This window comes from Gallus gallus, chromosome 10 (assembly GCF_016699485.2).
Source record: "Gallus gallus isolate bGalGal1 chromosome 10, bGalGal1.mat.broiler.GRCg7b, whole genome shotgun sequence".
Taxonomy (NCBI): Eukaryota; Metazoa; Chordata; class Aves; order Galliformes; family Phasianidae; genus Gallus; species Gallus gallus.
Genome location: NC_052541.1, coordinates 14,988,582 through 15,005,934, shown reverse-complemented (window position 1 = coordinate 15,005,934; position 17,353 = coordinate 14,988,582). Strand labels below are relative to the sequence as shown.

The 17,353-nt window shown below is 42.5% G+C and overlaps 1 protein-coding gene across 5 annotated transcripts in view; it reads right to left on the bottom strand.

Annotated features, from left to right (window-relative positions):
* The window catches only part of MCTP2 (multiple C2 and transmembrane domain containing 2), a 113,013-nt gene that overhangs the window by 91,581 nt on the left and 4,079 nt on the right, over nt 1–17,353 (bottom strand). For all 5 annotated transcript variants that reach the window (XM_015292280.4, XM_003641820.6, XM_004943863.5 and 2 more), the window contains exons 2-5: nt 7,030–7,134; nt 5,716–6,243; nt 1,557–1,616; nt 608–716 (exon numbers count right to left, since the gene is read on the bottom strand). In XM_015292280.4, coding sequence (XP_015147766.2) covers nt 608–716; nt 1,557–1,616; nt 5,716–6,234 — 688 coding nt within the window. In that variant the 5' untranslated portion in view covers nt 6,235–6,243; nt 7,030–7,134. The remainder of the gene's footprint in view (nt 1–607; nt 717–1,556; nt 1,617–5,715; nt 6,244–7,029; nt 7,135–17,353) is intronic.

Genomic DNA, 17,353 nt, shown 5'->3' with positions numbered 1-17,353 from the left:
ATGGAAAAAGTTAACTGAGATAACAGGAGATGGAAATCCCAAAAACAAGCACTCATATGAAGGTTAATTAACCCACACAGATTCTTCCAGATGCAAACCTTCACAAGCCAATGGTTAGTTCAAGCTTATTTCCCTTTAAACCTGTATGAATAAACCCTATTCCTTCATCTCAAATTGCAGTTGAGATTCGACGGGGAGCGGATTTGGCTTAAACCCCTACACTCTCACAGATTCCCTTTTCCTAAAATCTTCACAGATAACCCAAAAAGCACTCGTAGAGCACGCTACTTCATTTATCACATTCCAAAATCATTATTTCTTTAAGCTAGATTGGAATTTCTCAAGATTAACGACTGCAGATGCTAAGCACAACAAGGGAGGGGTTTAGCAGCTGCACATTCAGGCAGGAGGAGCAGCAAACACAGGGCAGCTCCCTCCCCTGTGTATATAAGGTGGACAAACCCAGGTGTTGAGTGCTCTGATCTGGACTCAAGTCAACGGCTTGTTGCATCAGAGATAAGAAAAGAAGCTGACGGTGCAAAGTGCAGCCAAACTCAAGTCAGGGAAAGCAGAGCAGCAAAGGAAGCAGCTGAAAGGTGCGGCTCACCGCAGCGATCTCTGATAACCAGGTTCCGGCCTTCCTTCAGATGGATGGTCAGCAGGTAAGCAAAGGGGCTGGGCAGGTGGCTCAAACAATCACTTCCTTCCTCTGCACCCTAAAACGAACAGAGAAATCAATCCCCCGCTGCACATCTCAACCAGGCAGACACTTGAACAGAGCAGCTGTGCTCACAGACCTTCTTTCACTGGGGAAACCTTTACAGTGCACTTGTCAGAAAAAGGAATAAAGATGTTTTTCTGAGACTTCGTTTCATTTTATACAGTTCTAGAAGATACAAAAGCCACAGCGGGCAATGCTACTTAGGAGGTTTTGCCATAGCAAACTCAGTAATTCTTGTTCAGAGGTGCTGCCAGTGTTACATGCCACGTCACCGCCACCTGACTGGCCTGTTTGGTGAAAGCAGCCACTGGGCAGCCCTGGGGAGGTTAACAGAGGACAAAAGCAGAAATATTCATTCAGAAACAGCAAATACATATCACATGACAAGCATGTGTCGCAGCTGTCAATGCCTTTTCAGACTGTTGTAAAACCATCATCAATTTCTCACGTCCTATACCCATGTTAAGGTATTTGAAGTCCTTATTGTGATGCAGTGTATTACTGGGCCACTGGTTGAGTATTTAAGCTGACGCTTTCATCAGTTATTCACTGCAATGTAGAAACTACAGAATACTTCATAAAATAACAGAACACTATTTAAAATATTTGTGTCTTGCACTGCCACAACAAATGCCCTCAAAATGCCACACTGGAAAAATCTACAGAAGATTTCACCTGCTGGTTTTGTTTTGGGGCTTTTTTGGCTGTTGCGTTTTGTTGGATTTTTTTGGTGGTATTCTGTATATTTTTCACCTGTAAGAAGCAAAGCAGCGAAGAACCTGAACCTAAAAATATACGCTTCCACCAAACAGTCTGATGAAGTTAAAGGACTTACCATCTGATCATCAAACATTTGAGAAGATACCGACGACTCTAAATCCATTCCTCCACATTCCTATTAAAAAAAAGTACAAAGAATTAGACAACAGTAATGTAAAGACCAAGAAAATTCTCCTAACATCCCTCAAGTCATTAATATTAGTGAAGAAAACCCTCATAACCATTTAAATTATTTCTTCAAACACGTTTATACTTCTGCTTACAGGCTACCAAATAGTTCAGATGGGATTTTTTTTCCCTTGTTTTACAGTGATTGCACACTTAATGTGATCTTCAGTGTGATCTAAAGATTAAGTGCCTGCTTCTAGAGATTGGCATCAATTCTCCTCCACAGTAGCAATGTGCCCTTCCAGTGCTGAAAGTCCTTAATACAAACTCCTGATGCCTGAGGGTTACTGCATCTGGTGACTCACCAGCTGGAGTTGCAGTGCTGACCCTTATTCCTGGACAGAATTTAACGGGTTGAATCTCCAAGTTTCCTCTGTGAGAAGAAATAATATAAATTCCAGTATTGGTGGCAGCAGCAAAGATACCCCGGGGCTGCACAGCGGGCGGTACTTTCACATCACTACCAGTTTTCTTTAATTGCCCCTAAGTTAGGATCTAAGAGATGGGTTTTTTTGCAACATCCCCATTGTGTTTTTTGATTTAGAACCCTTTAAACTTTTGGTTTATACTCAGTAACTCAGGTATACACATATACGATGTGTGTAACTCCAAGGGATGGAAAGACCATGAAAATAATAATAGTAATAACAATAAATGGTCGAAGGGAAAGGGGAAAAAAGATGCTGGACGTGTACTTCCCCACATTCTATAGTCACTGGAAGGCTCAAGCGATTGTTATTAGAGCACATTAGAGGAAGTCAAACATTTCCTCCTAAAACTGACTCACACAAAAACTTGAAGCTATGGTGGCATGGTGTCTAGACTGCCCAGACACACAAGGGGTTCACTCCATGCTAAGGACGTGACTGATGCTATTTTGACTACCAGGACAGCCTACCGTTGTCACTTACGTTGAAAGAGGACCTACATGCATGGGCAACTCTTTGGTTTAATGCAGGGCAGTCACAGCCCATTCAAATACAGGGATTTATCCTAAGAGCAACCACTTCACTCTACAGAAATGCACACAAAGTGGAATTTGATCCCCACGTGAAGACGTCATTGCGTGCAGTGCGGTAACATCCACATCCCTCTGATGAGAGCTGCATTGTATTGAGCAGTAGACAAAGAAAAACAGAACCAGCTTCTGCATCACACATAAAACCAAGATATATTGACATGCTAAAATAAATACAAGCTTCTGTGTAATTATTCTTCTCCTGTCCCCGAATACATATATTTCGTATCAGGAAGCACAGCACTTCTGTACTGCAAGTAAAATTTTACTCGCATGACAGACGAAATTTAACATTATGGTTCCCACAGTAATCATAACTTGGCCATCTTGCAAAAACACATTAGAAGTAGAAAAATTATTATCATAAAGAGCAGCAGAAGAGTCTCCTTGCACAACAGAGCTGAGTTACAGCTGCTAGGGGAACTCTAACTTGGAATATCCTGACTAGTATGCATAAAATCTCACTTGTGTGCATTAAACCAAGTACTTCTATAGTCATCTTTCTCTTCAGAGGAATCCCCTACAGGCACCATCACTGGCATTGATAACACTCTGGCTTCACAGCTTGTTTTGCATTGCATAAACACAGAATCAAAAATGTATTTTTTTCACTTTATCTTCGTATCATGTAAAGTGCTATTATTCCAGGTAGCTGATTGCAGTAAGATCACTGAATATAGATGAACGTTCAGCTGGAAATACATCCCTGAAATCTTGATTGTAATTAACCACAGAGATAATTCTGAACTTAAACATGAGCAAATGAGGCCACGCTCATGAAGTGGGTCAGAGTTCCAAATGTGTCTGTGTACAAAAGTAAAACAGCAGCACATGCACGAATACATATATATTAATCAAACTTTGCTCCCGATTGGGCTCGCAATCTTTACCATCTCGTTTGGTGTGGAAGAATGACTCAAAACGCAAGTTCATCAAGTGCATCGGCAACCAGACAACGCTTGGGTTTGCTAATGACGCACAGCAAGCGTTAGAAGATGAAGAAATGATATTAGTGCACTGCAGCAGTGATGCATGACCACAGGCAGAAAGTGTCCTTAGAAGTGCCATTATCTCATCTGCAACCTGAGCAAACGAGGCAGGGGTTAAAGGCAACGTCAGTAACTCCTTCACCCTTCCAATTTGCCTAGCTTGCTGCAACAGAGGATAAAGTAAGTCAATCTCTTAGCAAATTAATATGTAGTACGTGCAGCAGAACCTTTACTGAAGACGGAACACACCGTGCACTGACAGCTCCGTGCTGAGCATTTAGAAGACTGACAACCACAACCCCACACTGAGCTCGTGCGTGAGGCTCAGGAAGTATCTCATGCTATTGGGTGACCAAAGGAAACCAGGAAATGAGTAGGTGGCATGTGACAAGCAATTCAGGGGGAAAAAAGCTCAACCTACATCTTTGCTTTTTTTAGTTTGTTTTGTTCCAGGGATCTGCCTTCCTTTTGAGTTACACCTCACTAATCAGTGAAGCTGCTCACAAAAGAATGAGTTGATAGTTGTGCTCTCTACAGCAACCTCGACTAGTAGGCATGCAACACGCTATTTCAACCTGAGGCACGCAGAGCACAGATTTTGTGCCTGTTCAGTCATGTAGAAGAGCTAAATGTGAAAAGATTGACTTTAGTATTCCTTATCTGTTTCTACATTCGCTTGCTTCATTCTGCCACTCGTTATTTAGAAATAATCTCTCTCTGCATTTAAAAGTTGTTACTGGAGGCAGATTACAGGAAGGAAGGTAGTGCATTCACGCTGAGCAATGGTTTGGTATGAAATTAAATATACAAATGTTTATGTGCACAAACGCACACACATACATGGGGAATGATTTAAATGCTACAGTGACTAAGACAGTCTGCTCTGCACCCGGAGGAAACTGATCTTGAAGTTAATCTATTCCATCACTACACAATTGCCACCTTCTGCTGAAGTACGTAGCTTGCCCAAAGTCAAGCAGGATTTGGGATTACTTTTGGCACTGCTGCAAATACACTCACTGAATATTAGCTCAGAATCTGTTGGTCTGTAACAGCAGGAAAGGATTGCTGATACCAGTACAACCTGGAAACAAACTCCTCAAATGACACCAAGTCCATAGTCTCCAGTCAGCTGCATATGCTGATTAACCTGAGATGCTACTATTTCAGATGTGGTACAGCAAAGAATTGTAGAATATCCCGAGTTAGAAAGGACCCATAGGGATCACTGAGTCCAACTCCTAGAAATAAAGTGCTATACTATTTTAGCTAGTTTTAATGTAGACAACAGAAAGCCAGCAAGTTTGCAATTTAGCAACTAGAAGCGATAGTCACTGGCTACTCATGGGATATGCTGCGTCACAGCAGGCTAGGTGCTAGCTCTGCTTCAATAAGAATGCACAGACCTGTGAAATGCAGAACAAGTGGTTTTCTACCAGCAAACATCACTTTCCCTGTAGTAGCACTGACCATAATTTTGAATGAAGAGCTCAAAAGGTAAATGTGCCTGTGAAATCACCAATCTCAAAGGAGAGCTTCATATCAAAATACGTCTTCCATTTTTGCATCTCAGAGGACAAAAGCTGCCATCCCAGTGACAGCTAAACTATGGGAAAACGACCTCAAAACACAGGTCAAAATCTAACCTTCCTAGGGATAACTCGATTGAAAGAGATACATTTCCACAACACAAACAAAACAAATTTTGGCTAAAATGTTTCAGACAACCATCATGCACCTGCAGATTCTCCACTTCAGGTCAGGCAGGATTTACTGTTTCAGGACAATTTAGACGTGGGTCCTCTAGTTCCTGAGGCACTGTCACAGGAGCACTGACCACAGAGACGGTGAGAAAAAGATGTGATATTTTTGCTGCTCCAGATTGACAGAATAAATATCTGAATATCATGGTTGGTTCACGCTCATTTTGTTTTTTCCTTACTCATTCCTGGCACAGGGTGCCCTTTTCCATCCCTTTATAATCCATTCAAATAAGCCCCGTGATGGCAGCTCAGTCTGGCTAATTGCAAGCACCTTACCTCCATCATCTCACTCGTCAGCTCAGTGCTCAGGTGGGCTCTCTGCAGCAGCTCCAAGAGGTCATCGCTGGACGGTCGCTTCCCCTCGGACACAGGGCTGTCTGCCATACGCACATCCAAGCGGGCCACAGCTGGCTCCGTGCACGCAGCCGAAGGCTGCAGCCATGGCCAGTCCTCTCCCTCCGGCCTCATCGATGAGTTCCTTCTTTTCAGAGACACCACAGGCCTCGGGGCACCGCTGGGGTAGCCACTGGACAGCACCTGAGTGCTCGAATATGTTGTTTCTTCTTCCGTGAGAGTCTCCACCTCCAGCATGTCAGGCACCGACACGCTGAGGCGTCGGTCCAGGGAGCGGACCTTGCTCACCACCATCTTGCTCGACCTCTTCTTCGCCTTCCTCACACTTAAGTTCTGCAGGAACGGCCTCGTTCTCTGCTTCAGGGACCCCCAGACAGATGGTTTCTCCAAGTCCATAGCTGCACACGGAACCTCAGCAATGCCTCTGGTACGAAGCAGCATCAGCGATTCCTGGGGTGATTAAAAGGAAGGTAGGAAGAAGGCAAGTCAATCACGAGAACCAACAGCAGCTGAAGATTATGATTCATGTTGCATCATCTTAAAACTTTCAGTCATTTTTCTAAACAGTAAAAAGAAAGCATGCCACAAAGTATTAGTAAGTGCTTTCCGATGAAATCTGGTAGGTAGGCTTAATTGTTTAGGCAGAAAACAGAACAAGTAATTAATCCCACACTAAAATGCAATGTCTGTCCTGTTTTATGACTGCTATGAGGAGATCTGTTTCATTTCTTCTGCCAAGTGTCGACTGCCAAAAATTGGTGATTTATCTCATTTCAAACTGTTTCTGATGGGAATTAAGTCAAAATAATGCTAGCACACAAAAGAGGTGGCAAAGTTGGCATTGCAGTTTCTGATGATGATTTTCCAGGCTATGCACATCTTTGCTACTTCTTAAGCTATGAGGGTTCTTACATGACTTACAGGTGGACAAGTGCAACACAGAAACCAACTCCACAAACTAAGGGATTGAGGCAGAATAGTCTCCTGATATATAACGTGTAACATCAGAAAGTCCAAGTAAGACCTAAAAATATTCCCTTTTGTCAACATGTTCTCAGTGGAAGTCACCTCTGCAGAAGTAATACTCCTCATAAAGAAGGCAGGTGAGAGAAAACAAGGACAGAAACAAACAGAAGGGATTAAAGATTTTGAAAAGCTGCTGGTGGACTCTCATCTCTCATATATACCTGCAACAGTGAGGGGTGACAAGAAAAGATTCAAACCAAAATCACTCACTGAATCTGCATTGTAATGCAAGGGTCAAAATGGATGCCTCTGTGCACAGGAATATCCTCACGGACAGGGTCTTCCGTGGCTGACAGCTGAACAACCATCCTTATTCTGAAAAGCAGAAAGTCAAATCATCCTCCAAACTCATTAGGAAAAAAGCTAAAGAAACCTTCAAGATTTGTTCTTTTACAGTCTCTGATGACACATGCAACACAGCTTACTTCGCATACCTGTATCAGTAGCAATGTATACCCATTAACTTCATGACTGCTGCTTCCAAAACCCACGGTACATTTAAATACACACAATTGAACAAATTGCATAGTTTACCAAAATTAACTTCATCCACTATCATCCTCATCACTAAGGAAAACATCAGAATGATCAGAGCATAGAAATACAACCGTGCATAAAGCTAGATAGAGAAATCACTGTCTACTCTCTAAGACATCTACTATTACATTTCATTAATTTGAAGGTTGCATTACTAACTTATATTTAAATAATGTTATGACTATCCTCACCATTCTTCCAATGTTTGGGCATCTACAAAAAATTCTTCCCCTGCATTGTTATGCAACAAAAACTATACAATCATCATAGAATCACACAATCCCTCCTGCCTCCATCTGCGTTGCTATACCGATGCTTCCATCTATACTGCTTGCTACAGAATAGTAATATTCAATACAAAAAATAATAAGCTATTACAGCACTACATGCATTCAACTCATCAGTATCAGATTTTGCCCATACAGGAATGTGTGCTAGTATACATACATTGGCTAAACACAGTATTTTCATCTCTAGATCCTGCAGTCAGGCCCAGTAACAGAGCACACATGGACAAACTGGAATTATTTTTTCCTCATAGCATCTCTGAGAAGCAAAACCAATGCTGAAGCACCACGAGCCTCACGCAAGTTCACTGGAGACACGGCTCAATTTGCTCACCCTGGCTGACAGCTTTCTTTCTTCCCTCTTTAGATATAAAAATGCATAAAGCAGTTACAGGCCTTCTTGGTAGCATTTAATCACATAAGAGAAATCATTAGGCCAAACGTTTGCACAAAACATTATGAAACACCACTGCTGGGACTCATTTAAACAACTCCTTTAATGCCAGCACTCCCCGCATTGTTTGTCTACATGCACAAAACCTGCAACATGAATTCAGTGTAAATAAAGGCAGGACCCAGCTCGCAACCCTCACCTCCCAAGGCCCTTGCCGCTTCCCATTCCCTTCCTGTTATTCTCCACCATTCTCAATTTGACGACCCACTGCTATGGTTTTTTACTCTGTTTGCTTAGATATTTTGTTTCCTAGCAGCACACCAGTTCCTGTAAGTTTTATGCAATTGCATTCTTTTAGGTTTTTTTTCATGCTACAAAAGTCCACTCAGCAAGGATGGCACACAGGGACCACGCGGTACATGTGAGACCCACTCGCACTCATCCCACCATGAGCAAACTCTTCCCCAGTGCAGCCAACCACAGTGGAGGAAGAAAAATAAATCAGAGATAAAACACAAAAAGTTTTTGCTTCATTTCCAGGACAGCAGCAAAGATGCTCCAGCAGCTGCCACCAAGCAGTGCTGGCAGTATTTGCTGTGTAAGGAAAGCACAGGGATGCCTGAAGTGAGGCCAGAGAAGCTGCTCAGCCCAGCCCTGCACTGCCAAGAGGTTTGGCCATATTCCACCCCTGAAATCACACACACACACACTCCTGCTGCAACTGGCACTTTTGTTTTACAAACGCTGTCATGACAAGCAAATTAATCCAAATGACTGTTGTAAAGCACAAATGAAAAAACTATTTTGCAACAGCAAGTGTCCTGGTTTTAGGGGAAAAAAAGCCTAAATACAACCTGAAGTGCAAATGCAGTCTGATGTCTGCCAGATGCAGACTGGCACTTTTTTCACTTCCTCACTTCATGCAGGAAAAAAAAAAAACAAAACACAACACACAAAACCACCCCCACGAGCAGAAATTCATTCCCCAGAGAAAACAGTGCAAAGTGAGGGATGGGGACCACCACACAACCCAACGTGGTACTGGAGCCAGAGGTACCCCACACCCAAAGAGTGCAACATGGACTTGCACAACTGTTGCTTCTACTGAACAATGGATTGCAATTGCTAATAAACCCAGTCCATTCTCTCTTCCTCCATCAGTTTTCCTCTACTTCTCTTTCCCACACTGAGCGGCATCAATAAAAACACATTTATAGAGAGAAATTGCCCGTTTCTTACAAAAGCACATTCCCCATGTCAACATCTTGCTCACGTAATCCTTATCTCCCATAGGCCAGCAGCTTTTCCTTTTCCTTCCACTGTCTCAGAAGTTCAGTGCCAAGCTTATCTCCAAATATCCCCTAATCAACCACGGGGAGAGGTGTACTTTGCCAAACTGTGGCTCTCAGTACAGCCTCTATTCCTTCCTTGCAACGATGGCGCATTGTACCGAAGAGCTGCAAACAATGATCATTCAGGGAGAAACATTTCCTGTTATCAATGTTCACTCGGTTGTTTTCAATTGAATGGCTCCTTGCTCTTATGCAAGAAGAAATAAACAAATAAATAAATAAATCTTTCTAGCCTATCTTCTTCAGCGTATTCTGTAACGTGCTGCTAAAGCTCAGAGGCTCAGAGCAATCCATATATTTTAATCCCTTCCTTCAGAGAGACCACTCTGGACTGCACCTGTCATTTTTATTACATCTTGTTCTTTAGCTTCATCTCCTCCTCTTTTGGGGGCAACGGGGACTAGGAAAAAAAAGATTAATGACACAACAACTGCTAACAGCACATCATCTGACTGATGTAATGAGTATTTCTAGCTGCTTATCTTCCCTTAAGTACCTTCTGATCACAGTCCTTCGGTTCACTTTTTCCTTTTTTCAAGCAATGTTTTGCTCCCCCTCACTGTAGCACACACTACTTACTCCCTTAAGTAGTTACAATACTCAGAGATAAAGCATTCTTTAGATGTTCTAGGAGGCGGCTCCAAGAGAGATTTCAAAAGTCATTGGAACTATAGAGAAATCATCCTGTAATTCAGCTTCACTTACAGTCCTGTCAGGAAGCCAGAACTGGGACACAAAACCAAGCTGATTTACATACTGGAAATCACAATACGTTCCTGCTCTTCTCCTTAAGTAACCACACTCTGCACATCCAAAGTGCACAACGCTCATTGAAACACCCCTCAAACGCTCCCTGCCAAAGCCCTTAAGATGCACCCTCAAAGCCAGCAGATAGATCTGAGTACAGCTGCAAACAAATGCTAGCCAACATTTAGACCTTCAGTAGCTGAAAACAGCAACACGTGTTAGAAGCTGTTAGGAAGATGCCCTTCAGTTGCTTACATCTTACCATAGGTTCACACTGGATAGTAACTAACGGAACTCCCTCGCTACATAACCTGTCAGTTCTGACATAGGTAGGGTACTCACCCCAATCTCCGGCTGCCTGGCAGACACTGCCATGAAATCTAACATTACATGATTTACAAAGCTAATCATGCTTTTCCTACAAACATAAGCAGAAATTAAACCATTTCTCCCCGAGAGTTAAAAATAAAAAGGAAAATATGAGGAAAACAGCTCTCAGCTGGCTTAACAACAACTGTATGTGCTGGACTGTTATTGCAGTGAAGTGCCTGAGTCCTGTATGAACCATTACAATCAAGAGCAAAATCACTTCTGAAAAAGAAACCTCTGCTTTCTTCTTTGCAGTGGCTCCTTTTGGTTGCAATTGGAAATGCAATACTTAACCATAAGCATCGACTGCCATAGAGATGAGAAAAATATTTACCTGTACATCTAAACAAAGCCACAAAACATCTGCAAATCCATCCAAAGCCAGAGCTTTGTTCAGAGCTACCGGTATCTCCTGGAACATTCCAAACTCAGCACCAGCTACACCCATACTTAAAATAGTTAAAATAAAACTGCATACTTCACCACAGACAAGATATCCCTTGGGTTACCAAGACCTTCAAGCACTGGGCTTCTTGTGCAGAGAAAAAGAAGTCCGAAACAGAGATCTGATCTAGGTGGGCTTGAGGCCATTCCCTTGGGGGCGATCACACAAGCTAGCAAAGGCCACTGAATTAGATACGTACGTGACAATATACAACAAGTGAGACAGATCTTTCTCCCTGCATCCATGCCCTGCAGGGCAGGGTAAATACCTGAGCTTAAATTTGCGACAGCACCAGAAGTCTAATCTCAGTCTGATTCTGCACAAGCTAATTACCCTGGGGAAATCAGTGTCAGAATTATTTTTAGTACTAACAAGCATCAAAGGGAGCACACTGCTGAAGTGTAGCTAACATCTCCATTGCACAGGCAGTTTGCTGCAAAAGCAGGGTCAGGTCTTGGCCAGCTCCCAAATCTTGCCACTGTGTTTGGATTCAGGTTTCCTTTTCAGGGCTTCAAATAATGCAAGTCTAGCCACATCTCTTCTGTGCTACTGTTACAGATTCATTTGCAAAGTGTACTGGGATGCAGCATTTTTACAAATATGGCCTGATGATGCCAAACTCGTGCTTCACAGAAAGCAATTTTGTTAACTGAATGCTTGAATGGAAGATAACCAAAGGAAACTAAACTAGCTCTCTTGATGTGAGGAAGAATCCTACAGTTTTTGCTATAGAAGGACATAGGACTAAAGGAAAACGCAAAGCTTAGGAAGAATGTGTTTGTTCTGTGCATACAATAAAGGCATCTTGAATGAAACTGTCCTTAATTATGGTTGTTGGGCTATCTGTCGTACCTCGATCCCCCTCAGATCCCATGGGCTTTTCAGGCTCTGGGTGTCTGGATCCCACGCCTGGCTTTTCATTTCTCAAGTTGCTCAAACACGATGAGCTCTCCATCAAAGCCATGAAATGAGCACCTATCTTCCTCCATTTTTCACATGAAAGGAACAAGGACGTTCCAGCTCTTTTGCACAATCTGCAGAGCTTTCATCTGACCTTTTTCGAGCAGACAGTAAGTAGAAGAAGTAAGAGACCCACCAGCTGCTACCAGCACCTTAAGATAGTACCTGAGAGTGAAAGCTGCTGAAAAAAAAAAAAACCCTGCACCTGACTATAGCTTGTTTAAGTACTGCTTTCGGTACGTTTCTGCCTATTCTGAAACCAAAGAAAAATGATGAGTATGTATGTGGGGAAATGAAGGAGGAAGTGCTGGGCTGCATTCTTCTAAAAATATTACACAATTTCCTTCCACTCTTTCAACTTCCTTCAAAACACTGTCACTTGTAATTGTACCTGTGCACGCCATAAGGTCTCCTTCCATCTAATTCCTACGACTGCAGTAAGGAGTTACAACCATATATGTTGTTTATAATGTCATACCCCACCAAGCATCACACCTCCCCAGGGACATCTGGGCATGAAGCTTTGCCTCCTGCAGCCATCCAACCCAGAAGGGGCTGTGCGCACCAAATCACACCCCAAGCAAAATCCTAGAAGGACAGATGCTGCCCTTCAAAGGCACTGTGCCACGTGCAGAGATGGGGCCAGCAAGCGGAATGTTTCTTTACCACTGGATTCTCTAATGTGCCAATCACACACCTGGAAATGCGGTACATGGAGCAGAGCACATCCAGGAGTATGGGAAGAGGGAAAGCTGATGAGCAGCAAGGGGAAGGAGTGCTGTGGGAAGCCAGCACGTACTGGCATAGCGACATCTAAAATAAATCATAGAATTGCTCAGGTTGGAAAAGACCTTAAAGATCATCGAGTCCAACAACAACCCAACCAACTAACAACCCTAACTAACAAATGGGAAAAAGGAAGGCAGTACAAGGGAAGAGAGGCAGCGTCATGTCTTCCAGCAGCTCCAGAGGGAATTCAGGCCTGCAGCCTCCTCCCTCACTCTCTCCTTCAAGCCCATCACCTCCCCGGTAACAAGAGGAATATTTTTGTAAGAAGAGGTGCACAGAAATAGATCGTCCCTTTCCATAACTCACGGTGAAAACAAACCTAGGAAGGAAACTGGAGACTCATTTCCAGAGGAGGCCCAGTAAGGCAGAGCCTTTTTACCAGCACTGAAATATCTCTTCTTTAAAAAAAAAAAGTTTGTGCTTATATGCAAATCACTTGTGTGTGTTCCCTAAATAACAACCGTTACTGTCAAACCACTTAGGAAAAGTCAGTGGCTACAGAGGAAAGACTGATTTAAAGCTCCGCACAATTCTGTAATGGCAATTTACCAAAGGGGCAGCCTGGTCTGGTGGTTGGCGACCCTGCACATGGCAGGGGGGTTGAAACTCAATGATCATTGTGGTCCTTTTCAACCCAAGCCATTCTATGGTTCTATGAAACTGAACACCTACCAGAAGGCCTGATGCCAGCTTGCTAAGAACCACTAGCCTCCATACAGCAAATCCTCGCATTTTGGTACATTGCATCAGGCATTGCCACTGGGAAAGGTGAAAGAGAGACTGGAAAAGCTGCATAGAATGAAGCCTCCAGGAAGCTTTTGGTGAAAGGAAATGTTTGAGGCTTTCAGTGCCATCCCTCGCACTGTCACGCAACCCAGAACACGGCGTGTGGCCACGTAACAGCACAGAGACGATGATGGATGGCCACGACGACCACAAGGGAAACGGAGGATCCAGAATCACAAGGAAGCTTAAATGAAGAATAAAACAATTATCTCGCACTCAGCAAAGCAGTCGTCAGATCCTCCATACAGAGGGAGCTCATTCACAGCCACAGTAAATATGTTTCTGACCTCCATACGGTAAATCTCAAGCAAGTGTTTTTTGGAGGGGCACAAAACAACTCTCTCACTGATGTGTTCTTCTATGGCAGCACTGCTGGAAGGCCCAACGGTTCTCAGCTACCCAAGAAATTAAGCTTGAGCACACAGAACTACTGCACACTTATGCCTATGTTACAGTCGTGATCACTTAAGCGTAATGACGATTTGGCTCAGGGTCTTTTAAAGTTGAATTTTGGAGTAGCTGAGATAAGAAACTAAGAAAAATAATAAGACAGGAGAAGAAAATTATTAGGGAAAGATTCCTGGAAACACACACATTTGAAAGCCTTGTTTTGGCATTCCTTGGCTATAAGGTAGCAAGGATACAGTGCACCTGCTATAAGTTTAGGACAAAACCGTGTCAGCAATGCTGTGCTTCTAAAAATGACAGTAACTTAGATAATAAGAGTAAGCCATAAGGTGCATTGCTAACTTAGTAAACATAAGCTGAAATACACTTCATTTGGTTAAAATGTGGAAAAGAGATATAATATAAACTAACCACTAATGCCAAGATTTCTCTTGCTTACACCAGCCCGGCTTCTGGGTAAGAAGTAGGACTGTTACATGATGGAGAAGCGAGTACATGCATTAGGATGCCTTCATTCTGAAGTGACGGAGCTTCATCCTACTTATTTATACCTGTAGCTCTGGGGAATGGATTCATCCTAGACAGACAATAACGTCTTCCTTGAAATATGAAAAAGCAAAAGCATGCAACTAAAACCAGTCACACCATTCCTCCAAGCGACGTGGCAGTAAGATGTTCAGCATGCAAATGGCAGAATAAACCTAATGACTCCTCTAAACTTCGTTCTTCTTAATTGCACAGACTAAGCGTACACCAGCACAGGTCTCTCTAACCACTAGTCATTTCTCACCGAAGTGAAACTCTGAGGTTTATCTTTCCATGCAACATTTGAGTTTGCAGCCTCCAGGAAAAAGAAACACGCAACTTGTCTCTGGGTTCTGTTACAGCCCGATTTTCCCACTGAGAAGATCAGACAAAGTAGGTAAATTTAACTCTCATTTGTTAGCAATCACATACTGACTCTACCCAAGTCTGCACACCAGTTTTTCACTTTGCTAAAGCTGAAGCCCCTGTAGGCTGACAACATTCTCAAGAAAACCACAAGCTACAATTCCAGTAACTATGAGCAGATCGAATAAAAAGGTAAAAAATAAAATGAAATATATGGGTTTGGCCCATCTTAATGCAAGGATGAAGTGAACCATTCAGACTTTTAGCTGCATAACTTCAGAGAACCTTAACATTACAGTAAAGTCACACGGCGTTATTAATTCTAGTGCATCCCAGTAATTGACTTAAACAGAAAAGCTATCCAAAACACAAAGACAGTTTGTATCAGGTAACTTAAAACCTTGCTTTTAGATCTAAGACATTTCATTTATATGACAAACCCCCTCCAGAGCTTTGATTTTGCGCATCTTTGTCCTCCCTGGGGCTACAAGCAGTGCATCCTGTTGGAATTAGGCTCACTGTCATTCTGGTCACTCAATCTGATGTCACTGGCAATTTTCTTCACCCTTTTCTGGTTTAAACCCAGAGTTTTCCAAAATATTCTGTCCTCTCTAGGACTGTCTGAAGAGCATCTTTATAAGCATTGGCCATTCTCACTGAATGCCATCAGGGTGACTACCTCTTCTGTTGGCCTGAGGAACCTAAACATCAGCTTAACAGTATTTTGAGTACTTTTATTCAAGATCCAGAGTTTGCTGGATTTTAATCCATTTCAGTGACATCGGACTGACTGAACAACACAAACCCAAGGTTTGGAGAGCTCCTGACGTCCCCATGCAGTACCCACAAAGAGGTGGGAGGACCCACAAAGACAAATTTCTGTCCAGACCAACCCATTCATACAAAACACTCCAGGCATTTTACACAGCCCTTAAAAATACCACAGGACTTGACTCATCCAAGGTAAATTCGCCAGGCGAGGTGGGGCAAATTCTGTCAAAATTGAAATATCTTTCCTTCAGCGTGCCTGCAGCACCCTTCTCACACTGCCCAATTGCTCATTTGCTCACAGCATTACCATGGGGCGTTTCTACTTCTCCTCTCACATATACACAGCTTCAGGCAGGAGATTTCAGAGCAGATCAAACCAACCCAACCTCTGTTCATCACCATGCCCCGTTCTCACATTCTCCAACTAAATGTAGATTACAACCACTCAGAGCTCATAAACAAAGCTTTTGCAACAGCTGTCAATAAAAACCTTTTAAAGATGCAGTAATTCTTTTAAAGGATTCAAGAGCCATCCAAATTCCATTTACCTGTGCCTCGCAGATAGAGGCAAGAGGCGGTAATTTGACAAGCATCCTGAAATGGGAACTGCCCGCAGTTAGCTAAATAGATTAAGAGGTTTTCTGGTTCAAACAAATTCTTCACCTAAGCAGATGAATGCTTAATCTTCAGCTTTCATTTGATTAGCATCAAAGACCAAATAGATTTTATTTTTTTTGCTAAATGTGACTATGAGACATCCAGTATTGCTCAGTGGATGTTAAATACCAGAATCCTTCTTGCGTTAGAAGAAGTAGGCTCCAATCCAAAGCTCACATGTCCTCACCTAGCTTCTAATAAGCTTTGTGTATCAAATTATAGTTCCATGAAGTTAAACATAACACAGCCACTTACACAAAATCACACCCCAACCACAATGGCACCATCACAATTACCGTTATTTAAGTAGAGAAAAAGGGAGTTAGAATATAAACACACAATCAGTTCTGAGAAACCCACTAGCATACATAAGAGATCAAATATTTGTATTAAAATAAAAGAAAACCAGGCGAAACAAAACTCTACAGTTAATTGTTTCCAAGTACAAGAAACCTGGAACAAAGCTGGCTATTGAATTAACATTAATGATTTGTCATTTGCTTCTGCAGATGTTTCCCATGAGGGAAGGTGCCAGAAAACATTCCACTTGAAAGCCAGAGAAGCAGCGGTAAGGAACTGAGTTGTGTTACTTCAATTTATGTGGATATTTTCATTTGAATTTGTCAAATACATCAGATGCAATAGGGCTTTACAATAAGGAGAATCGGTCTGCAATAAGTTTTCAATGAACAAAGCACCACAACACCTTCCCACTTAAAGCCAAATAAGCCAGTGGTATCACAGCCTTGGCAACATGAGTAGAAAAATTATGAAGGCTGTACCAACCTAAAGACTCCACTGAAGGAGAACTTACTTTGCAGAACACAAATGGAGTTCTTAGGAGTGGGTAGAATTGTCAAGGGTACGAGTACTTTCCAGAAAGGAAAGATATGAATATTTCCCCCCCCCCCATTTTGGATGGTAAACAAAATAACAACGACAAGAAGATTTCAAAACCTATGTCACTGTCTTACTGGTATTTTAGCAAATTGTTCTTGTGGGAAAGTGAAAACAAGCTAGCAAGGAGCACCTGTGTAAATACACACGAAACAAGCACCAGTGTGGCAAGCAGAGAAGTCATCCTCTGCATCAATTTAACTCAACTCTCCCCATGCAGTAATCAAGAAACCATAAGAAAGCA